Genomic DNA, 24,732 nt, shown 5'->3' on the forward strand with positions numbered 1-24,732 from the left:
GAGAGACAGAGAGAGAGACAGAGACAGAGACAGAGAGAGACAGACAGAGAGAGAGAGAGATGAAGAAAAGTTAGTCATTCATATTTATAGCAGCTTGTTGTTGACATTTCTTTGCAGGGAAAATCCCACTCACTTTATCGTTATTGGGAATGGATTTGTATAATTGTAGACATATATCTGTTGATATATTCATAGGCAGGCAGGCTTAGTGGTGTGTGATTAAAGGCTGCTGAAGCACAAATTGCAGATCTACTGCAATGCATAAATCAACTTTCTGCTGAAATGTTAAAGCTTGTTCAGATATGGCATGTTAAACCGACCCCCCCAAAAAAAATTTGCCTCGCTTTATTTCCAATGTAAATAAATGGCATCTGTGCGCAACAAAGGTCCTGCGCATATTATTCACTGAGCTTTGTGTTGTACAATAGAGAAATATGACGCTTATTACACTTTGAGTTATGGTAAAAACAAAAAAGCTACTGATTTGCCGCGTCATATCTAAACAAGGCTTTAAAAAGCAGGGGTAAAGTGCATTCCATTAGGGATTAAAATGAGGTACTCCATGCACAATCTCCAATCGATGGTGGAATTAAGAGCCTGCCATTACATGCCAAATGGCTGTCAGAATTATCATTGCGTGACCTTGGATTTTTCTCTGTACAATTTCACTTCTCTCTTCTCTTGCATAGCTTTACTCCCTTTTAATTCCCTGTGTTGTCCTTGCATTTCTCCCGCATAGTGTTGTTTATTTCTCAATGAACTATTGTACTTCAAGACTATTACAAACATAATTTTCAAAGTCTATACAGTACACATGCTATCATTTGTTATACAGATGAATTCAAAGAAAAAATAGTTTTACAGGGAAACCTATATCAATAGATGATAAATAGAGGAGAAAATAAACATAATTGTATGTGTATAATATAATTCAGTGAGTGAGTGTGTGTGTGTGTGTGTGTGTGTGAGAGAGAGAGAGAGAGAGAGAGTTGAGGAGGAGGAAAGATCAGACAGGTATATTGGATATATATATATCATGAGGCCAATTTTGGAATAGAGATGGAGAGAGGGAGACAGTGTGAAGGTGAGAGTAAGAGTAAGAGTAAAAGCAATGAAAGAATAAAACAAAAAGAGGAGATGGAGTGAAAGCATCAGAAAGAGAGACGGACAGACAAATAAAGCAGAAGAACAAATCACCCCTCTCGTCTATGGCAGCGGTGCTCAGTACAGTGGGAGAAAAGTATCAGATTTCTGAATTTACCCACGTTGAACATACTTGCACTGACATAAAGGATTGCTGTGACGCCATCGCATATTGACAATATTACCCCAGGTCTCGTTAAAATGAGACTTGCATCCAAACTTCATCTCTCCCCCAAGACCGGTCCTCTTTTCCATCACCCCCATTCCATAGCCCCCTCATCAATGAAACTAATGAATTTATGTATGAAGTTCCTAACAACAATCCAGTCTATGCATCATTCGTGTTTTTAATCTCATACCCTTCTCTATCCCCCCCCAATTTAATATAAAGTTTATAAAAATTGTTTTCAATTCTGTTAACTAATTCATCACTCTCATTTCTAGTGCTTTTTCAACTTCATATTGAAAACCAACTTTTGTTATCGACTTTTGCGATGCTCCAATAAGCCTGAAGGAGTTATATATTCATACCTGTTTTTGTAGAATTAATCTTGATCGCATTTCCATCTTGTATACTATGTTTGTTATGAAATTGTGAGGCCCCTTGTTTATTCATTGTAGACCACTGGCAGATATTTTCATCTCTGTTCAATAAATCGTGACCAGAATCAGATATATTTGATTTATTACTAACAAGTCCCTGTTGTGTTCTTTGTGTGTTGCTTTCTCGGCCATTTGCAGATTTTGTCTAAATTTTGATCACATCCGTTTTTAATCTAAAAAATATGAATTTATGTTTTTGTTTTGCAGGCAGTGTTGTTATCCCTAGATTATCATCGTCTATCATCTTCTCTTATATGGTTATTCTCCCTTTTGTGGCTTTGATGTTTATACTTTTCTATTTCATTATTTAGATTACCCTCATGTTTTGTGTCTGTTTCCAGTTATTTTCATCTCATGTAATTTTATCTCTAGATTTTGTATCTCTGTTGGATCTTGTTTCCCTTTTACACCCTTAAATTATTTTTTTTTAAAGCTTTCTTTTAATATTTCTCTTACTAGTATTATTCTTCCCAATCAGTTGTCTTGTATTGTATAATTTATACTTCAAAATGTATTACTTTTTATCCCCTTTTCTACTCTGCTTTTCTCTTAAATGCAACTTTCTTTATTAATAGGGGAAAAGATACGCCAGGTTGGCAGTTTCAGTCTTTGACCTACCATCTTATATATGAAATATATAAAAAGAATATATAAAAATATTGTTTCAGCTGCCTTAAAACCACCTTAAAATAAATATGTACAGTATCAATAATCAAAATCATTAAGAAGCTATACTCTTTTTGTATGCCAGGGTAGAACATTGTCAACAAAACAACATTTTAAAATTGTGATACATGCCTGTGTTAAATTCCAGTTTGCACGATGGTTTGAAATAATGACCTTTGCTTGCAACTTTCAAGGACTCATTAATTAGAAATTCAATCAATCGAAATGAATTTGTCCATACTTTGTGACAAGTCAAATGGCATTTAATTATATCGTCGCTGTTTTCACGAAGTGACGGTAGTGAACAAAAATTGCATTCACTTTGCGTTACGATTTTCCTCACTACCGTCACTTCGTGAAAATAGGGACGATATATATGTGTTTATGTTGGCATTTTGAGCTGCATACATGAAACAAGGTTTGACAGTACGTGTGCATAATTACCCGTTCTTGATTCTGTTCAATTAATTGCCATTAATGCATTCATTCCACATATGTGGCAAGTAATAAATTACATTTAATCAGGTATGTGTTTGTGTTGGCGTTCTGAGCTGCATAAATCAAATGAGAATCGACAGTACCTGTGCATAGTTCTTCGAATTAGATTGTGATCTAAAGGAAGAAGTGGTGTACTGTAACAACTCTCACCTTTAACCTTTCATGGTTTAATTGATTGCCATTGGTGCATTCACATTACATCATGTGGGACAAGTAAAATTACATTTAATCATGTATATTGCCATCAATAAATTCATGGTATGTGATTATCTTTATTGCCATTGTAGCTGTAGCCTGAGCTAGCAGTAATCTGCATATTGGATATGGTGTGAGATGAATAGGAATTGTACAAAATATTTTTCTTTCCATAGCTCTTTGCAGTTTTTTTTATTTTAAATAATGAGATTTTCTTTAGTGTATTTATTTATTTGTGATTTCATGAAGAACTTCTTTTTCCCTTCTAAAAGTAATTTTTGAGCTTTCCTGTGTTTGACCTCTTCTGTGAATTTTTTTTACAGATGAAATTGATATTGGTACAGTCATACGATCTAACACATCAAATGTTTTTTTTTTTTTTTTTTAAACATAAAATCATTTGATAGAAGGTTGATTTGTCATCTTTCAATGTTAATGATTTGTTTCTTCCATTTACCCAATTTTTAATAAAAATACATTCTAGTCAGGTTGTACTTCAAGTTGAAGTTATTTCATCAAATTGGGTCTAATTTCTCAATTGTCAAAAAATTACAAGAAAGGTGATCCTGTATTAGGTTACATAAGGTGAGGGTTGCAAATTGGGTTTAAGATTAGTTTTAGGTTTAGGGTTAGGTGCAGTGTTTCATCCAGAGTTGATGTTAGGAATTCACATACTGTCACAAATTGACAGCCCGGCAATCATTGTCGGAGCACGTGTCAAAGAACCTTTTAGCGAAGGTCTGCTAAAGAGACCCTAGCCCGTAACCCTGAAACGCTGATGAATGAGAGCGTTGATTGATCGTCGTTAATGAGTTTACACCATGTGTGTAACAGTGTGTGATTGATTACCGTCTGACACTCCGGGTATGCGCCCTCGTTTGTGGGTCCGATCTGATACGTGGAAATGAGTCACGAGTCTCGGAAAAGCTAGGGGAATGCAGGTAACAGATGCGGAAGTGCTCTGTCGATAATTAATTGTAAAAATAGATTAAGAGTGTTGTTATAGACAGCAAAGTCAGCTAGAGAATCAATCTAATTTTAAAACGTTGTAATTTTCCTCACATAATTATTGAAGGGATTTAGAAAAACAACAAATAACAAACACCAAAAACAGAAAATAAACACCACTCACATTTTACTTTTGATACTACATGATTAATTTTCACTTGAAACTCCCAATTTTAGTTAGATTTATGCCATATATTCATTAGCTTTAAATGCACCAGCCCAAAAACTAAAAATGATCTTTGAAGACAGTGAAAATCTTTTAAGACTTTTCATAATATTATGACTTTCATAAATAATACACAGGAAATCTTATGATCATAGTTAATGTAATGTAAAAATTATAAAATATTGTTTCCCTTATGATTGTTGATGGTCTTCTTTAAATAGTGTTTCATTTATATGGCTTTTAAATCTTTAAAAAAATGAGAGATTACGTGACAAAAATACTTGTATGAATGCATTTTGTTGATTAAATCAACAGATCATTTTGAGATCACTGCAAAATAACAAACAAACCCTTCAATGTTATTTCTCAGTCTGGAAGATCAGTGTCAAATCTTCCAGATTTCGCAAATGAGCAAAAAAGAGGTTGAAAACTGTCTGAGCTGTATACAACTACTGCTCTGTTTCCTTCTTGTACTCTCCTGCCTCATCTATACTCTGGATTTTAAGGAACTGTCGCATACAAGTTGTTTCTATTCAAAGGTGAAACAGATCACTCTGTATTTCCTATGGCATTGATCATCAATAGTCTTTCTTTTTTCCATGCATTCTCTCTGTCTCTCTCCCGTTCTCTCTCTTTCTCGCTCCCTCTGCCCCCCTCTCTCCCTCTCACCCCTCTCTCTCTCTCTCTCTCTCTCTCTCTCCCCTCTCCCTCTTTTGTGCTACTTATCATGGTTCTCGTCTCCTCTGTTTAACGTTATAAGTGGTCAAGCCAATTACAAGGTAGATATGAGCGATGAGGTCCGGTCCCGAAAGGGAATCGGTGACATCATCAGGATGGAAGATATGCCCTACAGAAATATTCTATATCCTCTCTCCTCCTTTCGTCATTTCATCTTCTCCTCCTCTCTTCTCCTCCTCTCCTTATCCTCCTTCTTTGCCTTCCTCTTTAGTCTTAGCTAGTTTGATGTTTGCAGACCCTTATATGACTCTGAATGTGTTTTGAATGTATCAAGCTATCAAGCAGGGAAATGAAATGTATGGGGCTTCCGAATGATTTAGATATAGAAAGCACCCCCTCCCCCCAAAAAAACAAAAAAACAACAAAAGAAAACAAATGGAAATACATTTTTTCTCGCACAGTTAGAGATCTTTTACTTATATGAACGCTGTATTTCGTTGTAAAATGATATTACCATGATTGCAGGATCTAAATGTAGAAACAGAATTGGGTCAGTATTCAATTCAATACTTGAGTCAGAAATATGAGTATTTTAGTTATTTTTAGGCTTAGGTAAAATACTTAGCCTACTTTGGTATTCAGTTGAAGCTTTTGGCTTAGTAGTTTACTCCTAATTTATTAAGACAGCTTCCTAGAAGACTTAAGCCAAGTATCTTAGAGGCCTTGATTTGCATGCATATCATTTTCAGTCACAGTTATTGGGAGCTGTGTACAATTATATTAGCGTGCAATTACCATGTGATGTCGCAATGCTTATCAGTAAAGTCTTAAAGTCGTCTTACTAAAATAAAATGCTAAAATGGGAACTGAATACGAGTCATATATGAGACACATTATTTATCCCAGTAAAATACTGACTTAATACTGCATTACTTAACCAGTCTTTCATTGCATTGTTGTGAATCACGACAATAGAGTATCTTATGTAGACTATGCCTGTGAATAAAGTTTTTAGATTCTGAGTGGCTGTAATGAAGTTCACATAGATAAAGATGCTTTCTCATTAAGGACTGACCCTACTAAGAAGTATTATTGAAAGAGAGAAGGGAGGGGGGGGGGGGGTGCTGAAATTGAAATTGAGAAAGCTTAACTACTCTGACTTCTAAAAATAGGTACGTCAATTAGTGTACATGATTTGTACAGAGAGGAAGCTCTACTCCAGAGAGAGAGAGAGAGAGAGAGAGAGAGAGAGAGAGAGAGATAGCGACAGAGAGACAGAGAGGGAAGAAGTAGGTGAACAAATTTGAAGTCCTGAAACATAATTTGATTATCATCTACTGTAGATATGAAGCTGTTTTATGAATTATCAAACAAGAAGGGGATTTTCCTTAAACAAATTCTGAAGTTGATATTCATTTCTGTCTTGCCTGCGTAGCAAAAAGCGAGACATAGGCGCCGCTTATCCGGTGACGGCGGCGTCAACATCAAAAACTTAACCTAAGATTAAGTTTTTGAATTTTTGATATAATTTTTAAAGTATAAGTTCTTAGTCAATGAAACTTTGACTATAGGGTAATCAAGTATCCCAAATCATGTGAGTAGAATTTTTAGATCACAAAGTCAAGGTCAAAGGTCATTTCAGGTCAACAGACTTGGACTATGTTGTAGCATCATCATCGAAAACTTAACCTAAGGTTAAGTTTTTGAATTTTTGATATAATTTTGAAAGTATAAGTTCTTAGTCAATGAAACTTGAACTATAGGGTTATCAAGTCTCCCCAATCATATGAGTAGAATTTCAGGTCACTAAGTTAAGGTCAAAGGTCATTTAAGGTCAACAAACTTAGACTTTGTTGTGGCATCAACATCAAGATTTTCAAAATGCTTCTTCTTCGTTTTTTTTCAACCGATTTTGATTCTGATTGTTTCATATGATAGGGCTAGGAGGGGGATTTAAAATTTCTACACAGAATCATGAAATTCATTTTCTATGCTAATTTATGCAAATTTATTCGAAATCACAAAAAAGGCTTCTTCTTCTTCATTCCTCGACCGATTTTGATTTGGTTTGCTTTATATCGTAGAGCTAACTTTGGTACACTAAACTTCTACACAGAATTTTGAAGTTGTTCTCCATTAATTAATTATGGTTATTTATGCAAATTTATTCCAAAAATAACAAACATTGCTTCTTTTCCCTCATTTCTTGACTGATTTTGATTTGGTTTGCCTTATCTGGTAGAGCTAAATTTGGAACAGTAAACTTCTACACAGAATTTTGAGATTTTGCTCCATTGATTATTTATGGTACTTTATGCAAATGAAATGAAATTATGTCCCTTCTAGGGCATCAAATTTTTTATTTTTTGACCAATTCAAAAGTGTACCACATAAAATTTACGATATTTGTTGTTGCGAGATGCGGATGAGCGCTACGTCATTGACGTTCTGGTTTATCATATTGAATTGCGTTATGCAGGCGAGACCGCCGAAAGCGTTTCCCTTGTTTAGAAAATATGTTATCCCTTCGAGAACATTGAGTGAGAGAGAGAGGGGAGGGGGGGGGGGGAGCCAGAAAGAGAGATAAGTGGCAGGGAGAAGAGAAACAATGAGAAAGAGGGATAGAAGGAAAAATAAGGAAGAGAAGAAACAGAGAGAGAGGGAAAAACTAGAAAGGATAGATAAAAAGACGAAGGAAGAGGGAACAGAGAGTGTGAGAAGAGTGTGTAGGAAAGAGAGGGAGCAAGAGAGTGAGAGATGGGGAAGGAAGAAAGAATGAGAGCAGCTAATGATGCGATCCGAGAAAGCTGCCAAGTGCAATACTTCTGCATCCATTAAGGGAATATAAGCCTCGTATTCCCTTGATTCTTGACCTTATTCAATGATCAAACCTGTTGATTGTAACGCAGGCGATAGGGAGCACCTTGTGTTTTTGAAGTCTGTGGATGTACTCCATTAAACCTGATTTTGTTGTTGTAGTTTCAAGTACCAAGAAAGTCAGCTATTTTTGTCTCTCTATCTCTCTCTCTCTTGTGGAGTGTTTTTCCAGGCTTAATTGTCACATCTTCACAATCCATTGTACATATTTATGCCAACAACCTAACATTTCTCACTATTTATCTCTTTTGTTATTGTAATGCCTTGTTTCTGTGATAATCCACAAGGCGTTTATTTTATTTCTAATCAAGTTAAGCCAAAGATGTGATGATAAAATACAACAACTTAACTGCATGGAGTGTTGTTTTGTTTAATATTTGCGTGTTTACGCTGTAGCAAGTTCCCTATCCACTATGAACATGACAGACAAATAAGGGGACAAAATATACAGTTCCTCAGGTAGACAAAGGAACATCCCTTCACTGCTATTATGTAAAAAGGTGAATATGCATGTGACACCTGTTCTACAAATTTTTACATAATAGCAGTGAAGGGATGTTCCTTTGTCTACCTGAGGAACTGTATATTTTGTCCGCTTTCTTTGTCAGTCATGTTCGTAGTGATCGTTCCCTAAACATCAACACCACCTCCTCCTCCTCTTCCTCCTCCTCCTCTTCCTCCTCCTCCTCCTCCTCCTCCTCCTCCTCCTCCTTCTCCTCCTTCTCCTCCTCCTCCTCCTCCTCCTCCTCCTCCTCTTCCTCCTCTTCCTCCTCCTCCTCCTCCTCCTCCTCCTCCTCCTCCTCCTCCTCCTCCTCCTCCTCCTCCTCCTCCTCTTCCTCCTCCTCCTCTCCTCCTCCTCTTCCTCCTCCTTCTCCTCCTTCTCCTCCTACAGTCTCCTCCATTCTTCACTTTCCACCCTTTCCTTTTCCTCTCCTCCCCTCCACCTACCAGCTCACCCAATGCTCTCTCGTTATCACCTGACTCTGCCACCTGTTCTTAAAACACCTTTTTCTGGAAGAAATCGCTGCCTGAAGAACTTGATGGGAAATGCCTTCAGGTGTAGTCTCAAGTATCCTTGCTCTACAAAGCAAGAGCAATCTCCATCACTTCCATCAAGAAAAGAATAAAGATGGTGGGGGGGGGGGGGATGGGAGACAGGATGGGTGAAAAAGGAGCACTTTGACCCCATCACGACGGGCTCTTTACAAGGGGGGAAAGTGGCTTCTAACCTGCTAAATGGCCTTCCTCAAGTTCACGGAGCATGCTCTATGTCTGGAAAAATCAATGCCAGAGACATCGCCGAAACGGTTTGGCTCTTGCCCGGGGAGGTTGTCGCCTTTCCTGTCGTGTCGGTGGGAAGGGCAATTTACCAGCAAGATTTTGATCAATAATTAGGGGCCATTAGTGAATTAACCGGGGCTTGTCGTTTATGGGTGAGAACGAAAGGGAAAAAGAAAAGAGAAATATGATCTTGTTGATGAGCCGAGGATAAAGTGTAAGTCCACATTATCTTGATTTAAAGTGGGAGGCGAAAATTTCCTTGTAATGGATTTTTGTGTAATGTAGAGGACGACATTATTATGTTCAATAGAGATATAACTCCAAACAGATAGATAGATTGGAACATAGATTTAAGGATGGTTGACTGATAGATGATTTGATAGACAGTTAACTAAGAAAACAGATGATAGATTTAGTTGTTAATAGAATGTGTTCAAGAAGATCTGTGTTTGTTTGTTTTTTCTTGGAGAGGGAGAAAGGAGGGGAGAGACGGAAAAAGGAGAGAGAGAGAGAGAGAGAGAGAGAGAGGGGGGGGGGGATGGGTGGAGAAGGGAGAAAAAGAGAGGGGGAGAGGGTGTGTAAACAGGTGAGTTGATGAGAAAGATACAATTAATGCATGGAAGCTTCAAGTATTTAAAAAAAAAGGATAGTGACTGAAAAAAAAACCTGATAAAAATTAAGAATCATAGACACAGATGTAGAACGGAGCAGCAATATTTGTAAGGAGTGGAAGTTGAAATATTTGTCTTGTTGCTTTCGATTCTCTGTACAAACCACAGGAGGGTAGGAAACCACATATTTCATTCACTGTCACATATCCTACTGTGTGCACAAGACGAATGTTGAAGCACGACACCACACATTAAACATGAACAAATAATTGGGGAAAGAAGGTGAAAGAAAGACAGGGCGCCATAGAAAGGGAGAGATCCATATAGGGAGATAAGAGGCAGAGAGAGAGAGAGAGAGAGAGAGAGAGGAGCATAGAGAAAGGCATGGGGAAAGAAGACAGACAGAAAGAAAGAAAGACAGAAAGATCATGAAAGAGAGATTAGGAGTGGTGAGATAGATCAATTAAAAAAGAAAGATAGATAAAAAGATAGTTAAAGAGGGAGAAGGGGGGGGGGAGTGGATGAAGGTTATATGAAAAGCGGAAAATTACAAAAAAACTCAATAAGGGAAGGCAATATTTGAACAACTATTACAGGCACAACAATGAAAAAGTAATAATCAAGAGATTTAAGATGTAAAGATGTAATATTTATGGTGACAATTTGAAAAGGGGCTGGTTTTTTTTTTAATCATAGCCCTCCCCCTCTCTCCTCCCCATTCCACTCCAACTCTATGCTATCACCCTTATTCACATATACAGCCTTAATACCCACCCACATATATGTAACTCTCAATTCTATTAATCTGGTCCCAAGTGGTGGAATGCTAAGTTCGGTGATCAGTGTTCTCTTTCACACTGGGTCGCGCTTCCTCTTCCTCTTCCTTCTCCATCTTCACAAGCGCGAAGACACACACACACACACACACACACACACACTCACACATGAACCCACACACATGAACCCACTACAATCCCCCTGAAAAGAAAAGCATTGAAAACTCTGTGCATGGGGGTACACACGTGTATGCTCATTTCGGTAGCGAGGCTGGACGTGTTTCCCTGGCTTGGTCATGTGGACTGGCATTTTGGCAAATCGGCATACAGTGGGTGCTGTAGGCATCAATTATGCACACACAAAGCACTCGGGGTTGAATTCTGTGTCTCTCTGCACCTCTCTTTCTCTCTCTCCATCCCCTCTCCCGTCATCTCCGTTTAAGCATCCTCGCCGTCTCTCTGCCTCTATCTCCCTCCTCCTAATTTCCAACCTGTAGCCTGTATCATAATCTGCTCGCCAGCGATACGACCGTTGTCTGTTTGGAGCTGGCCATGAGGAACGCCGGTCCCAAAAAGGGATTAGTGGACAATCGCCACTGTATTATCCAATCACAGCTGATGAGCATGCCCTACTTTCACCAGGCCTTGTGCATATCGCTTTGATTGTGTGACAAGAGAAGAGCTCTCCGGGCCTGTAACATGCACGTTTGAAGATTGCCCAATCCCGCAAACTTTGAACCGAGGGAGCTGCCTCGCTACGGCTTAAGCTCATTTCGATTATTGTCAGCTTGACACATAGTTAGAACAGGCATGTTGGATCAATAGCGACATTCGATACTTGAGGAGTGGTGTTTGTGATCGGTGGTTGCTCTTCCCCTTGGCCTATCATGCCCGATAGACAAGGTCACGGAGGTCATCGGTAACGAGAAGGTCCGCGTCGTCATCGCTTCTGCTCGTCATCTTGTCAACATCGATTTGGAATCAGCGCGACATTCCTCAGTAGTATTGAGATTGCTCACAGTGCAATACAGGTCGCACGCCGCTGTAACGCTGGCAGTGGGATACAGCATAGACCACAGGGATAGATACTCATAAATCAGCTCACTCGCTCCCTCTCTCTCCCTCAAATGCAGAAATACTACGAATTGGGAATTGATTTGGACAAAGTGGTGATGTCTGGCTGCGGAGTGATTTTCTAGCCACAAATTCATCAGGGGGCAGTCTGGGAATAGATTCGGTCTCTTACAGGTGGTGATGGTTTATACCCCCCACCCGCATCGCCATCGAGTGATAGATAAACAGACGCAATCAACATGAGCAGAGGATAATTGTACTTCAGATTTCCCCGCTACCGCACAAGCTTCACAAACACAAGAGTCTGCATGTGGGACTACACAATACATACTCGGGACACGGTGTGCACTGGGTGTTAATCCTTAAGATGTAATGTGATCAGAATTTCACTTAGTTTGAAGAGATCCTTACCTTGGGACGTTTTTTTCTTCTTATCATCCTTCATTTATTGAGCTTCTTGCGTGATACCAGCGAGAACACGGGGTTACAGCACTTTTCAAAACGCATTAAAGCTTCAAGTTCATGATTGTGATGTCACAGAGGAGGGGTATTTAAAGTCCCTCCATTTTTCACTCATAACCACAATTCCCATGGACCTGAGCATTGACAGAACAGAGGCAAGGACGTAGCACACCTGACTTTTCTCTGTATGAAATGAATTCCAATGCCATCGCAGCAGGAACAAAGAAAACATCTGTTTTCTCAGTAAACTTAGCGGTTTCATCATCTTTATTCGTATGTGTTTTTTAAACAAGAATTGTCCCACGCTTCGTTGACATCTATTATACTCGCTCTTGATTTATGATTGAAATAATGGCCACCGAGTACCTACCTTTGACTGTTTGACTGGATAATAAGTTCTGTTCATATATGCCCTTCTCTAGCAAATATTCTACAAGTGATAGCAAACTTCTCATCGAGCAACAATCCTTTTAAACTGCATTATCTACATCTTCACATTTAATGCCTTTCTAGACAACATAATTTTTTTCATCTTCACAATCTGTTACCATCAATGTCAAAGTGTGAACACATTTAACTTGGAAAACCAGCAGCTCTCAAATTGGAACTGCTAAAAGTGTCAGAATTGGAGGAATCACATTAAAATGAGGCAACGTGTTCATGTGAAAGTGTGAATACAGTTCATTTGGAAACAAGCATATGCCGCTAATGTGGACCATTCATAGTCCCATCTATTTCTGAAACAAAAATCCATCATTCGCAAGCCACAGAGAGCATTCTTCTTCCATTAGCGTTCCTACAACCTTACCATTGTGTCACGCTGCCATCATAATTGAGGTGTTAGTTCTCTCGCTAATAAAGTGGTGCAGATAATCAACACACTCACCGAAAATCCGTCGTTAATAAATGAGCAGCGATTCCCTACCGCTACTGTGGCGCAGGCTCAATTCATAGATTTTCTTCGCCTTCCTAGCGAAGTCTTTTCCCCCATCTGCTATAAATGGTTATACATGTACTCATATATCATAGACAGAGTGAGCAAACTCATGAATATCTACCCCTGGTTGCTTAGTTCACCAGTCGAAAATCCTGAAATTTGAGAGCGACAAGAAGTGTTGCGCCAACGCCTGAAGATAAATTTATGAGATGATGTTGTTTGAAATAATAATAATGCATTGAATGACATAGAAGGGATCATGCAAATGTAATTGTTCATAGTGTTTCAGTTAATGTAAGGAGAGAGCTTTCATGGAGACATATGCTTCTGATGCGGTTTGAATTGGGGCTTCCATTAGCATCTTACGTCTCAAATATCTCCAGCATTTCATGAGAATTCCTTGTAATTGTCTGTGGGGTACTTCTAAGGGAGCACTGATGGGAACACTTTATTTGGATTTTCCCTGAGACAATAAATGGAATGACTATACTTAATTACATTTTCTTACGAGCAAAACAATCGCGTCTCCAGTATTCACTTGTGACACACATTTTCCTGTTTTCACACAAATGAGAGGACTCAAATAATCACTCCCTTTGTTAAAGGAAGTAAGTAATTTAAAGATATAATTTCCTGAATAACTCTTCCTTTTTCCTCTAACGAGGTAAAACCAGAAGTGAATTTTAGTGACCAAGTTCAGAAAAAAAAAGGTAATCAGGAGTAAGGCAAAATTTTACTGATTAGGAATTGAAGGCAGCCCAAGGATGAATAATTGCAAAGGGTTTTGAAGAAAAGAAAGAAAATCACTATTTACAGAGATCCAACAAGGATATTTCAAGCATTGAGTTAGAGACGTTAGATGCTGCCATCAATTACTAATTCTGAACTTCTTCTGCTTCACTTCTCTCAAAGTCGGCCATCCACCTTGGAATGAGTTTTACCCTGCAGGAGCTCTGAAGTAATCGGAAGTGCACGTTAAGGGAATGTCGCCAACTCGTCTGTCGTAAAACAAGAGGATTACAACAGAATATGCAAAGCAAAGGGAATTAGACTTAATGACTGGAAGTTTATTAGACCACGGTCATGGCCTTTTGCTTTTGATTCTGTTAAAAAAACATTATTTCTCGCTAGCAATGAGATGAAAAATACCAGTGAAAGGCAAAAATGTTTCATAAGCAAATCATCTTGGAAGAATATTTCAGAGCTTATGAATGAAATAAAATAAGATTGTGAAGCTGCTACTTAAAAGTTTAACCTTGTTACTTGTACATCAAGAAATACCCCAGCTTTGTCAAGGAAATAACACGTGTATGAATAATTCTATCCATGTAACAGAACATGAAACCTTTTGACGATCTTGGCAGTTTAATCGTCTTCACGTCTCTAACTACAGAATTTATGAATATTTGTTTGAATGGTGCAAAGCCGATGGATATATTATATTCCCTTGCCATGATGCAGGATTTTGTAAGGAGAAGTATCATATATTGAAGGGTACTTTTGCAAAGCTGAATTTTAAGCAAAATTAGAGAAACAGGATCACATTTTGAGTGGAATTCAGCCGCCTGCAACCACTTGTTCTGTTTATTGCCTCTTCATCGTAATCAGTGCAAGAATGTGCACACGAAGAGAGGCATGAAAAATATTTGCGTTAATGTGTGGCTGAATCTTCGGGAAGTGGATTGCTGCGATGATGCGTGAGGGTAAGTCCCCCTCGACATTGTGAAACGACCCTCAGACATCGTGGAGCCTGCTCTCTCTGAGACTCGCCCACCCTCAACGTTGCTCAGTCAGTTAACAGCCGGCCATTGATTTGCTGACAAAACTAGGGCCAAGAATCTTGGAATTTATCGTAATTTGGAGAGTATATTTTCTCTCCTTCGATCAGCCAGAACATTAGTTTTGCTGTCTGTCATTGGGTGTTACATGGAATGTAAGGAACTTAATGAACATTGCAGGAGGACAGGATCTTGCGATGCTATCGTGGAATCAACAAAGGATTCTTTTACAAGATATGAAGTAATGAACTATGTCCCTGTAAACTGCGATGTGAAATGCATGGTATAGTGAATTAATGCTGAGACGTAAAAGCAGTTGCATATAAAAGCAAAGAAATGTTATGTGCAGAGAGACTGATGGGGTTCTGAAGTCAAGTCATTAAAGTTGGCTTTGTTCTTCCATTAAGAGAACACTACCTTGAGTGACACTAAGTTCACGTCATTCATTTGCGAGTGAACGTTCTCTGCCAACTCTTGCCTTTTTGTTTTTGAGAGCTAGGCATCTATGGATGAAGGCAGGAAGCCCATTCCTTTTAGTGGACGATTTGCTGAATTGTAATGAAAAGATCGCAGACAGTGAAAAAGCTCATAGCGCATTCTATTCGAAATGGGTGCTTACCGGTTACTGCTCTGGAATATTGACGAGTTAGATGGTGGGTGGGTCTGTATAACCTAGATTGCCAGACCCAATTTTCCATCTCGTGTCTCTGAATAACAGATGAGAAAAACTTCTTGAATATCTGGAGCAAGAACCTCTCCCAAAAATACGAAAGTGAGAAAAACCTGTGACTCAATTCTCTCCCCCGTTCCACCTGTAAATTGGAGGTGTATTCATCAGTTGGACACAGGTAGAAAAGTCTGAAACTAGATTTGATCTTTTACAGCATTGCTTCTCTTCAGAGGGCTGTCTTGCTAAGGCACCTGTAAGGAAAGTTTCCCATCTTTTTTTTCCTCTCGACGGAGGTTGAAAACATGAAGAAGTTGATCAGCCTGGGTAGGGTGTAAATTACAAAGTTCGTGCCAGAGTCCTTATGCGAGTGCATGTCCGACATGGGCCATGCACTAGAGAACTTGATACACTCCGAGCCAAGCGGCACATGGGCAGGATAAGGGTGGACAAAACAGAGAGACAGGGAGAGAAAAGGAGAGACCGAATAGGAAAGGGAATGGTGCAATCCGAAATCGAGACTGTTAATACTAGCGGGGAAGAAATCCACCTCGCTCATTAGAAGAGAGCGATCAATACGAGCTTTACCAAACTTAAATAAACGACTGTCACGCACATTCCTCCAAAGTGAGGCATCAGTTAACAAGGAGTTCTGCACAGCCCAAGAAAGCTGAGAAGAGCAAATCGAAAATGTAGTGGATTGGTGATAACTTTGTGGTCGTTGTGAGTAAATTCAGTCGTTTATTTGCGGACTGAAGAAGAAGAAAAAGAAGACATCTACGGTATTTGCCTGTCAAAGATGCTTTTTTATACTGAAATTGGAGAGTGATTTTGTCAGCATTGTGGGGAAAAGACCACAGTAAAGTTCTCTGCTGTATTAGAGGTTGAATTGCACATTTAAACCTTCGTTTGTCGTATTGTGCTTCACACTTCAACTTGGGCGAACAGGGAACATACTCTTTCTCGGAACCTACTCTTGTGAACATTCTTGGAGGCGAAGCTTTGAATATATTTCCTGAGATCCCTGTCTACAGGGTTCTCAGCTTTTGGAGTATCTACGAGGTGTTAACTTACTCAGTAGAAGCGGTCTGAACGCATTTTGAATTTGATGAGATGGCGCTTGTACTTGTAGCAGGCGTTTGGCGGCCATGTTGAGGCCAGTTGCGTGCCAGGGATCATGGCTGCTGTACATGCCCAAGATCATCTGCTCAATGCACACCAGAGGAACAATGAGCTGATTGCGCAGACACACTTTGGAGACTGTGAATGCTGTATCTCTGTCGTAAGTTCTCTTATCCATGCATTTTATTGTAAACTTAACCCATTGAATACGGGAACATGTTGGATCCTGTATAAAAATGGGAGAGTTCAGTACTCAACAGGTTAAATGTGTCTATTGTGAGCCAGAAGGGCATTAACTCTATGTCATATGAGTCAATACTCTTCCGGCTCTTATCAGACAAAATAATGTTTAAGTTTAAGTTCAAAGCATCAGACTTTTTGTTGGCATTCCTTTTTGAAAAAAAAAATCAAGTTTTAATTTAAATATCACACAAAATAAAATCATTGATTTTTTTTAGTGTAAATTATTTTTACCCGTTTTGTATAGATGGTGACATAGCTAAAATGATAGTTTCACTAAAATTAGCAAATGGAAAGGAATTTGTTATTGAAAATGTAAGTGTAAGGTAAAATTTTCGAGTCATTTTCACTTGAACCTATCTTATAAAGGATTTAAATAGAAAACTTGAGTTGACTTGATTGTATCCTCCTGATTTCTTCAAAATATAAGTTTGAGTTTTTGGTTCTTCTTTACTTCTTACATAGTTTCCAAATCATCATAGACATGACATTCTCCAAGGATTATATTTAAGAAATTTCATCATCATATATCCCCCATCCGTAGTAAAAGCAAACAAAAAGTAAATAGAAAATGCTATGAAAGTTATCCTTTTCTTAGCATAGGCTTAGTGAGGATGCAGAAACCATCATGCTTGTTTCTGTTGATCCATTGCTGCTATACACTTTCAACTGGCATTATTCATGGCGCTTTCCTCATAATGAACTTAGATCCACATCACTTCAAGCAGTATCACGTAACAGCGTCCATGTGAAAAAAAGAACAAAAGTAGAGAATTGGATTTGTTTTTGATTATTTCTGCTTACGTTGACACGCTGTGCCACGCCGTGCAGCTCTTCCCCCCTCTAACCTTTTCGGCAACGGTCCCCAAGGGGTTGGGGCAGCCAGTCGTAGCCCTGCACTCCCTGCGTTGGCGTCTACTCACCGTCCCCTTAGAGGGTCGGTGTGGGTGGAAGGGGGGGGGGGGGGGAGAAGTGCTTGAGTTTTACTGTAACCCAAGACACATATACTCTACCCCATTCCCTTGGCAATAGACGAGCAGCAAGTGTTCGCGACGACCTTTAGCAATGGCTGCAGACTGTGGTCACTGGTGTATTTTGGGGGATAGGGATATAGTTCATTCAATGATTGGAAAGGATCATGTACTGAGCATGGTGAAATCTCTTGGTATTGTCCGCTAGACGGTGTATAAATTCTGTTTGGAGCAACAAGGCTCTGATGTCAGAACCTACCGGATTTAAGGTGATGTTGAGTAAAGGTCAGGCAATACCAATGTTGAAGACACTGTTATTATGAATGTTTGATTATTTAGTTTTGAATATTTGGATCATCAAAATGTTGTAAAAAATGACAAAATCTTTCTTTAAATCTATTGACAGCACTTGACTTAAATGTTGATAAATAACATAGATTTGTATGACATATGGAGTCATGATTTTCATTAAGATAATCACTTTTAGTAGAACAGCAAATACAAGTGCAGTTGTTATACTGGGTGCTATTTACTACATTACTGAAATTTAATTGAAAATGTTTGTCAAAATAAAAAACAGGATTCACTCTTCTTTCATTGAAAAAAACAAAGCAATTTCCATCCAAATGAATGCATTTTAATTTTCCATCCACTACCAGTCCACTCTGAAATGAAAAGGCTGTCAACCCCCATTAGATATTTATATATTTCCAAACTAATCAAATCTGCTTTCATTTACAAATTTATTTGAAATATGAGGAATAGCTTACTCCTAAATAAATATCTAAATGCACCAACAAATTTTAAGAGCCTTTGATTATTAAAGGATGGGGGAGGATAGGCTTGTAAAAATTTACAAAAATGGATGAAAGGAGGGGATTACCGAGAGGAAAAGGATTTGATTTTGCTGCTAATGAAATTCATCAGGAGGCTGCTAATAACATGACGTGCAAATAGTCATGGTGCTAAAATAGTCCATTAGGATGGAGCAAATGAATTATGTCTGCATTTCCAATCCGCTCTCTGAGGACATGAAGACAAAATGAAATGAAATGTAGCATGCACTTGTATGCCAAAGCTAATGCATCCGGATGTATTTACAAAACATTTATTTATATAAAACGGGGAGAGGAATTTAATTTCTCAGAAGGCTTCCAATTTACTTGTGTGCTTTTTTTATTTTAAATGTGCTTTCATTTAATAGGACGTTGCCCTGGCCATTTCCAATATCATTGATTACTTTAGAATGTTGATATCGGAAGAACTATTTTAGTGATGAATGTGAAGTTTTGACTGTATTAAATGGTCTTGAATAGTTTTAGGAGACTTAATGCACAATTATTGATTGATTTGTAGTTCATTATACCCTTTTGAGTTAATAAAGCCCTTTAGTAAAAACATTGAATTCATTTTGAGTATTAATAGAGGGGGAGCAATAGAAAATGAGGAATCTAGTGACTATATATATTTCATTGGAAGACATATATTTGAATGAGTTGACAAGAGGTGAGCATGAACAGCACTTGAAAAAAAGTAAATGCGTGATCATAAATATTGTCAAGGTTTTGTAGCTTCTGAAAGGTCTTCTAAAGAGCCTAATGTTCTTGAAATTCACATGTAGTTCCAGATTTAATTTCTTGTTGTTTGCTCTGGGTCATACAACTTGTTATCAATAACAAACTTGCTCTCAGCCAATCAAAAGAAGTATTTTTCAGTTGCTTTAATACAGTTATTGTAACTTGTTATTGATAACAAGTTATATGAATGAGGGACTACCTGTAGGTCTGTTTTTAGAAATAAACAATTGATATAACATCCCGTTAACGAGTTTTGTAATCATCTTTAGAATACTCATGTGTTGTACTGTATTAGCATGACCTTTACCTACATGTAGTGTCTATTACGGGTTTTCATTGTGACATCACTAGGTTTTCATTGTGACATCACTGGGTTTTCATTGTGACATCACTAGGTTTTCATTGTGACATCACTAGGTTTCATTTAGATTTATCTTAGGTATACATCTTGGGTAGATGTGGACATGTTGAATGTAGATTATGAGATACATCAAAAATTTTATTCAGTTTGCTTTGAAGATATAGCCCAATTATGCCAAAGCTGGTGATTTTGTTTTATCATTCCATTAATTGAATGGTGGTTGTAATACAGACAAACCTGTCTATAAAGGCCGTGGAATGTAAACAGTTGTAGTCAGGTGGCCTTTCTAGACAGGTTCTGCTTTAAAGAAATAGCTCTTTTAAGAATAGTCTGGTGATTTTGCTTTGTCCAAGGTATGTCTATAATGCAATCAAACCTGTATGTAAAGACCATCCACCATAAGCAGTAGAAATGGCCACTCTAGTCAGGTTGCAGTTCTACACAGATTGTCCTTCTATACAGATTTTAAACATGCATTTAATCTCTGATATGTAGATGACCACTATAGACAGGTGGATTCTATGGTGTGTTGTAATATATGTAGATAATCTGTTTCAGAGCCAGAAGGCCGTATCCCTATCTGAATTAATATGAGTTAATAACTCTCTGGCTCTCAGCAGCTGCTATTTTTTAATTTAGGCCATGGAAATTGTGACATTTAACAATTATTGTATAATGTAGAGTTGCAAGTAATAGCAGAACTCTTGTTATTGATTTGCACACATTATTAGATTGCCTTCAAGTTTTGAGCTAATATCAATGTGCATTTCTCAAATTGAAAAATCATAAATTTTACTCTTGAAAATTGCCGCCTGTCGTAAATATCAATGAAATCTATATTGATAGACAGACCTAGGGTTAGAAGACTCATTCTTTACCAAGAGAGAGAGACAGATATTATTCTCATAGTGTTTCAAGTTTGCAGTACTGAATCTTTTCGTTTTTACACAAGTTGGCCACACCTTTGGCAGTATTTCAAAACACATTTCTCAAACTCTCACATTCATTGCATACTATTTTCGAAGAAGAGTATATCTCAAAAAGAAAAATCTTCCATTGCTGAAACTGGAGGGGAAAAGGTAACCCTTTCTATCCTCTAGTACATCTTTTTTAACCACAGATTTTTTCTTTTAGTGCAAGATGAAAGCTGACGACTCACTTCCATTAAATGTTACATTATGCCTAGCCTTATATGAATAGTGACAAGTTTAATCTTAAAATAATGAAAATATGTGATGAGATTTAGAATAAACAGGAAGATGAAATTATGATTTATAAAAACCCTTTTGGGAATTTAAGTAGGAACTTGTAATAGGTTCTTGAGGGGACTAATTTGTGTTCTTCAAATCACTGATTTTCGTCCGAACCGACTCTTTTGCCTAGTGCATTAACTTAACGTGAAATGATGGATACATTCAGACAGACCTAATAGATTTGTTTTGCCACCAGTGTCATCTATATTGAGGGGATGCCTAGTCTTATCTGCACTTCTGAACTCAAATGAAGTCTTATAAAGAGTCTTGCATCTGCTTGGAAAGTCTTCTTTTGATGCTCAAGACATTGTGTAAGATCATACTCAGAAATGCCACACAGAAATAAAATTATATGTCTTAAAGAAGGTAATATAGTACAGTCATCAGCTGCCCATAATAAAGCAGTTATTGCCATCAACAAAACATAGCTGCTACTGCCTTTTCCTGGTTAGCCAACAAAGGGGTGATTCTCCATTCTTTAGTTCCTGTGCTATATCAATATCTTTCTCTGATTTGAATTCATTAATATTAGAGAATGTAAATGACATGTTGTAGATTAAAGGTATAGACCAGTTTTGAAACTGCCCCCCCCCTCTCAACAAATGAAATGGAAGCTCTCATTACCGATCATGTGAAAGAATATGTTTTGACCAATACGTGATGATAGAAATTTTGATGGGAAACCGCCTACTAATTGATATATTTGGTAAATTATCATATCGATCAGGCCTGGATAGAAATCGTGAATGCACTTCAACATTGAACAGTTGTGCATATATTTCTTTTTGGGGGCAAATTTAGGTATTGCCATCTAAACCTCTGAAGTCAAAATCTAAACAATATTGAATGGATATTTTGCACCCAAAACCCTTGAATCGCAATGTTACCACTACCGGTCTATATCTTTAAGAGCTTGTAAAATGTGTATGCTTTATATCTGCCAATGATCTGTAGGTGCGAGCTGAGAGTCAACCTCCAATATGTGGTGTTGGGATTTATTGGTTTATCGACCTATCCGATCTGTTTTGTGATGCACTAAGTTGAAGTTAAGCAACAGTTATTTACATAGAAAGGTATGCCTAAGGGGGAATGCAATATAAGTTACACACGATACAGGTGGATTCTGAATAGGAGACAAAGATAATATGAGGGAATGCAAAAAGGAAAGAGAGACAGAGAGAGAGAGAGAGAGAGAGAGAGAGAGAGGGAGGAGGGGGGGGGGTGAGAAGGGAGGGAGAAGGATTAGAAAATAGAGGGTTAGACTCAATATACGCTGGGAGTGTTTAAGGAAAAAAGAAGAAAGAAAGAGTAAGATATAAATAAATTGATTGAATCAGAAAGGGAGAGAGAAAGGGAGATGTGACAAAGTTATTATGGACATCTTAGAGATATAAAGAGAGAGAGAGAGAGAGAGAGAGAGAGAGAGCAAGAGAGGGAGGGGGAAGGAGTGAGATCAAAGGAATCTTGGATTGGGAGATGAGATAGAGAGGGAGGAAATCGTTGAGAGAGAAGAAGAGAAAGCTCCAAGCATAGATGTTGGGAGAGAGCTGAGAATGAGAGGTGAAGACGGAGGTAGGGATGAGGGAATGGCTAGATACACACTGGAGAAGCTAGCCACTGTTTGTTGCGACCTGAACAAACCACTTATATCTAAGCCCAAAATTTGTTCGGGAGTGTTTGCGTTTCCCTTAGAAAGGGAGACTGCCTGTTTAACTTTTACCGTCTGTCATTAAAGAAGATGAATCTTTATCTCCAACCAATAAGGCTCATTTATTTGGTTCTGTTGAAGGTGATGGAGAAGGGGGCACAGGGAATCTCGCGAGCCCCCTCCTCCTCAACTCAATTATTCATTCCCCTTTGTAAATTTGATGCTTTTTTTCTCCATAACTCAAGGATGAAAGGTTGACTGGTTGCATTAGGGCCTTTGTGGAACACCTTTAGATATAAACTTTGATAGGACACATTCTTAAGAAACGTAAATCAGGACAATTAAATTTTCCACATTCTTAAAATATTACCAAACTTGGCAAGGGTATGAATAATTTAGTTGTTAACTGTATGCATTTACTGTATAAGTTTACTCTTACTCATGTATTATACATTTGTTTCTATATTTTGTATATTGTTTACATACCTTATGTTTTATATAATTATCCATATTTGTTGTATAACTGATTTGTTTGATTGCAGAAAATAAAGTCTTTGAAATGAAATGAAATGAAATTTAGGTACTAATATAGCCATAATGCTATTATCTGTTGCATGTAGGGACAGCTCCCTTCTCCACTATTTTGATACCCCTACTGCACCCCCTCAGTGTCAAACCCAGCAGTAGATGCCCCCACTCCGATGAGTATTCCATGCTGGTTTAAATGTAACTGTGTTTGTACATAGAGCTGAGGAACAGGAAGGAGCCAAATGAAAGGAGTGATTGCCTTTAGGGGGATTTCCCTTTGACTCCACCCTTTCAATTCACCCTTTGGTATTTAACCTAGCTGTATAGATGCCACATTCCTTCAAGTGTTCAATGGTTGGTTAAACCCATCGTTATTTATTTTACTTCATGTTATACTCGGCCGAAAGCACAAATTGTTACGAGTTGTTAATGCTGGGGCAGATATTGCTCTCTCTGCCTTACCCTTTGGTATTAAACCAAGCTCTACACGCCACAACCTTACAAGTGTTTCATGCTCGATTAAACCAAGACTTGTTGATATGTACACATGACATGATCCACAGGAAAGAGCAGAATGTCTTGAATATTTGCCTTCAGGGGCAGATCGATTCCTTCTCTCCCCCACCTACGTCATTTTATATATGATGATGACCCACCCCCCCAAAAAAAAAAGTAAGAGAGCCAAATGTGAGTAATAAATTTATCTGCTTAATTCAGAATGATGTTGACTCTCACAAGTAAATGCCTCCTGACTCACATTGATGAGTTGTCTTATGTGTTGATATCTATCCTGCCCAAACCCCTATGTTTCAAACAAGATAATTTACCAGCTGTTGATATCCCCCTTCCCCCCCCCCTATGACGAGCTCTGTGCATGGTTGAAAACCAAAATACTCTTGGAATATGTGTGTACACATGACACTAAGAGTCAAATGCTAGGAGCCATCTCCTTTTTAGGGTTGAATCCTCTTCTTACACCCACCCTGGCTAGAAAAACCGAAGCTCATGGGTTATACACATGATTCGCATTAAAACATCAAATTACCCCCCCCCCCCCTCCCTCCTCCCCTTCTTTTCTCTTACCCCTTCTCCTCTCTTACCCCTTGCCATCAAACACCATCATGTGTGCCCCTTTCTGACAAGCGTTTCATGCTTGGATCAAATGAAAGCTCATTGGTATGTATACACATGACCCGACGAAAAGGAAAGAGATAAATGTCAGAAATAGTGTGTCATGTGCCCAGCAGAAGAGCGCAAGCACAAATTTTAAGGAGATGTTCAATATCTTAGTTTTGTAATGAACGGAGAAAGAAAATACATATCAAGGTAGCAGATAGTAATGTATTTGAGATTGAAGCAAAAGAGTATGAGAGGAATGGTCATAATGTGTGTACCAGTATAAGCAGAAGCAATTTTCATCCTTCAGTTGTTTTCAATCAATATCATCAGGATTTTTTAATGAATTTATGAAAGTTAAAATTTCATTCTATCCTAAAAACATACTAAGGTAGCAAATAGTAATGTATTAACAATCGTAGTAATAGATTAGGAAAAGAATAGTCATAATGTGTAGTACCAGTAGTAGCAGAAGCAATTTTTATCCTTCAGCTGT

At 38.2% G+C, this 24,732-nt stretch overlaps 1 protein-coding gene across 7 annotated transcripts in view; it reads left to right on the plus strand.

Annotated features, from left to right (window-relative positions):
* The first annotated feature begins 13,050 nt into the window (after window positions 1–13,050).
* The window catches only part of LOC578834 (RIMS-binding protein 2), a 96,508-nt gene continuing 84,826 nt past the window's right edge, over window positions 13,051–24,732 (plus strand). For 4 of the 7 annotated variants that reach the window (XM_030991632.1, XM_030991631.1, XM_030991634.1 and 1 more), the window contains exon 1: window positions 13,052–16,702. In XM_030991632.1, the coding sequence (XP_030847492.1) occupies window positions 16,598–16,702 (105 nt within the window). In that variant the 5' untranslated portion in view covers window positions 13,052–16,597. Of the gene's footprint in view, window positions 16,703–24,732 lie in introns of all 7 variants that reach the window. The other 3 variants (XM_030991629.1, XM_030991630.1, XM_030991633.1) reach the window with 1 other exon arrangement.

This window comes from Strongylocentrotus purpuratus, unplaced genomic scaffold (assembly GCF_000002235.5).
Source record: "Strongylocentrotus purpuratus isolate Spur 01 unplaced genomic scaffold, Spur_5.0 spur5_scaffold_2, whole genome shotgun sequence".
Taxonomy (NCBI): Eukaryota; Metazoa; Echinodermata; class Echinoidea; order Camarodonta; family Strongylocentrotidae; genus Strongylocentrotus; species Strongylocentrotus purpuratus.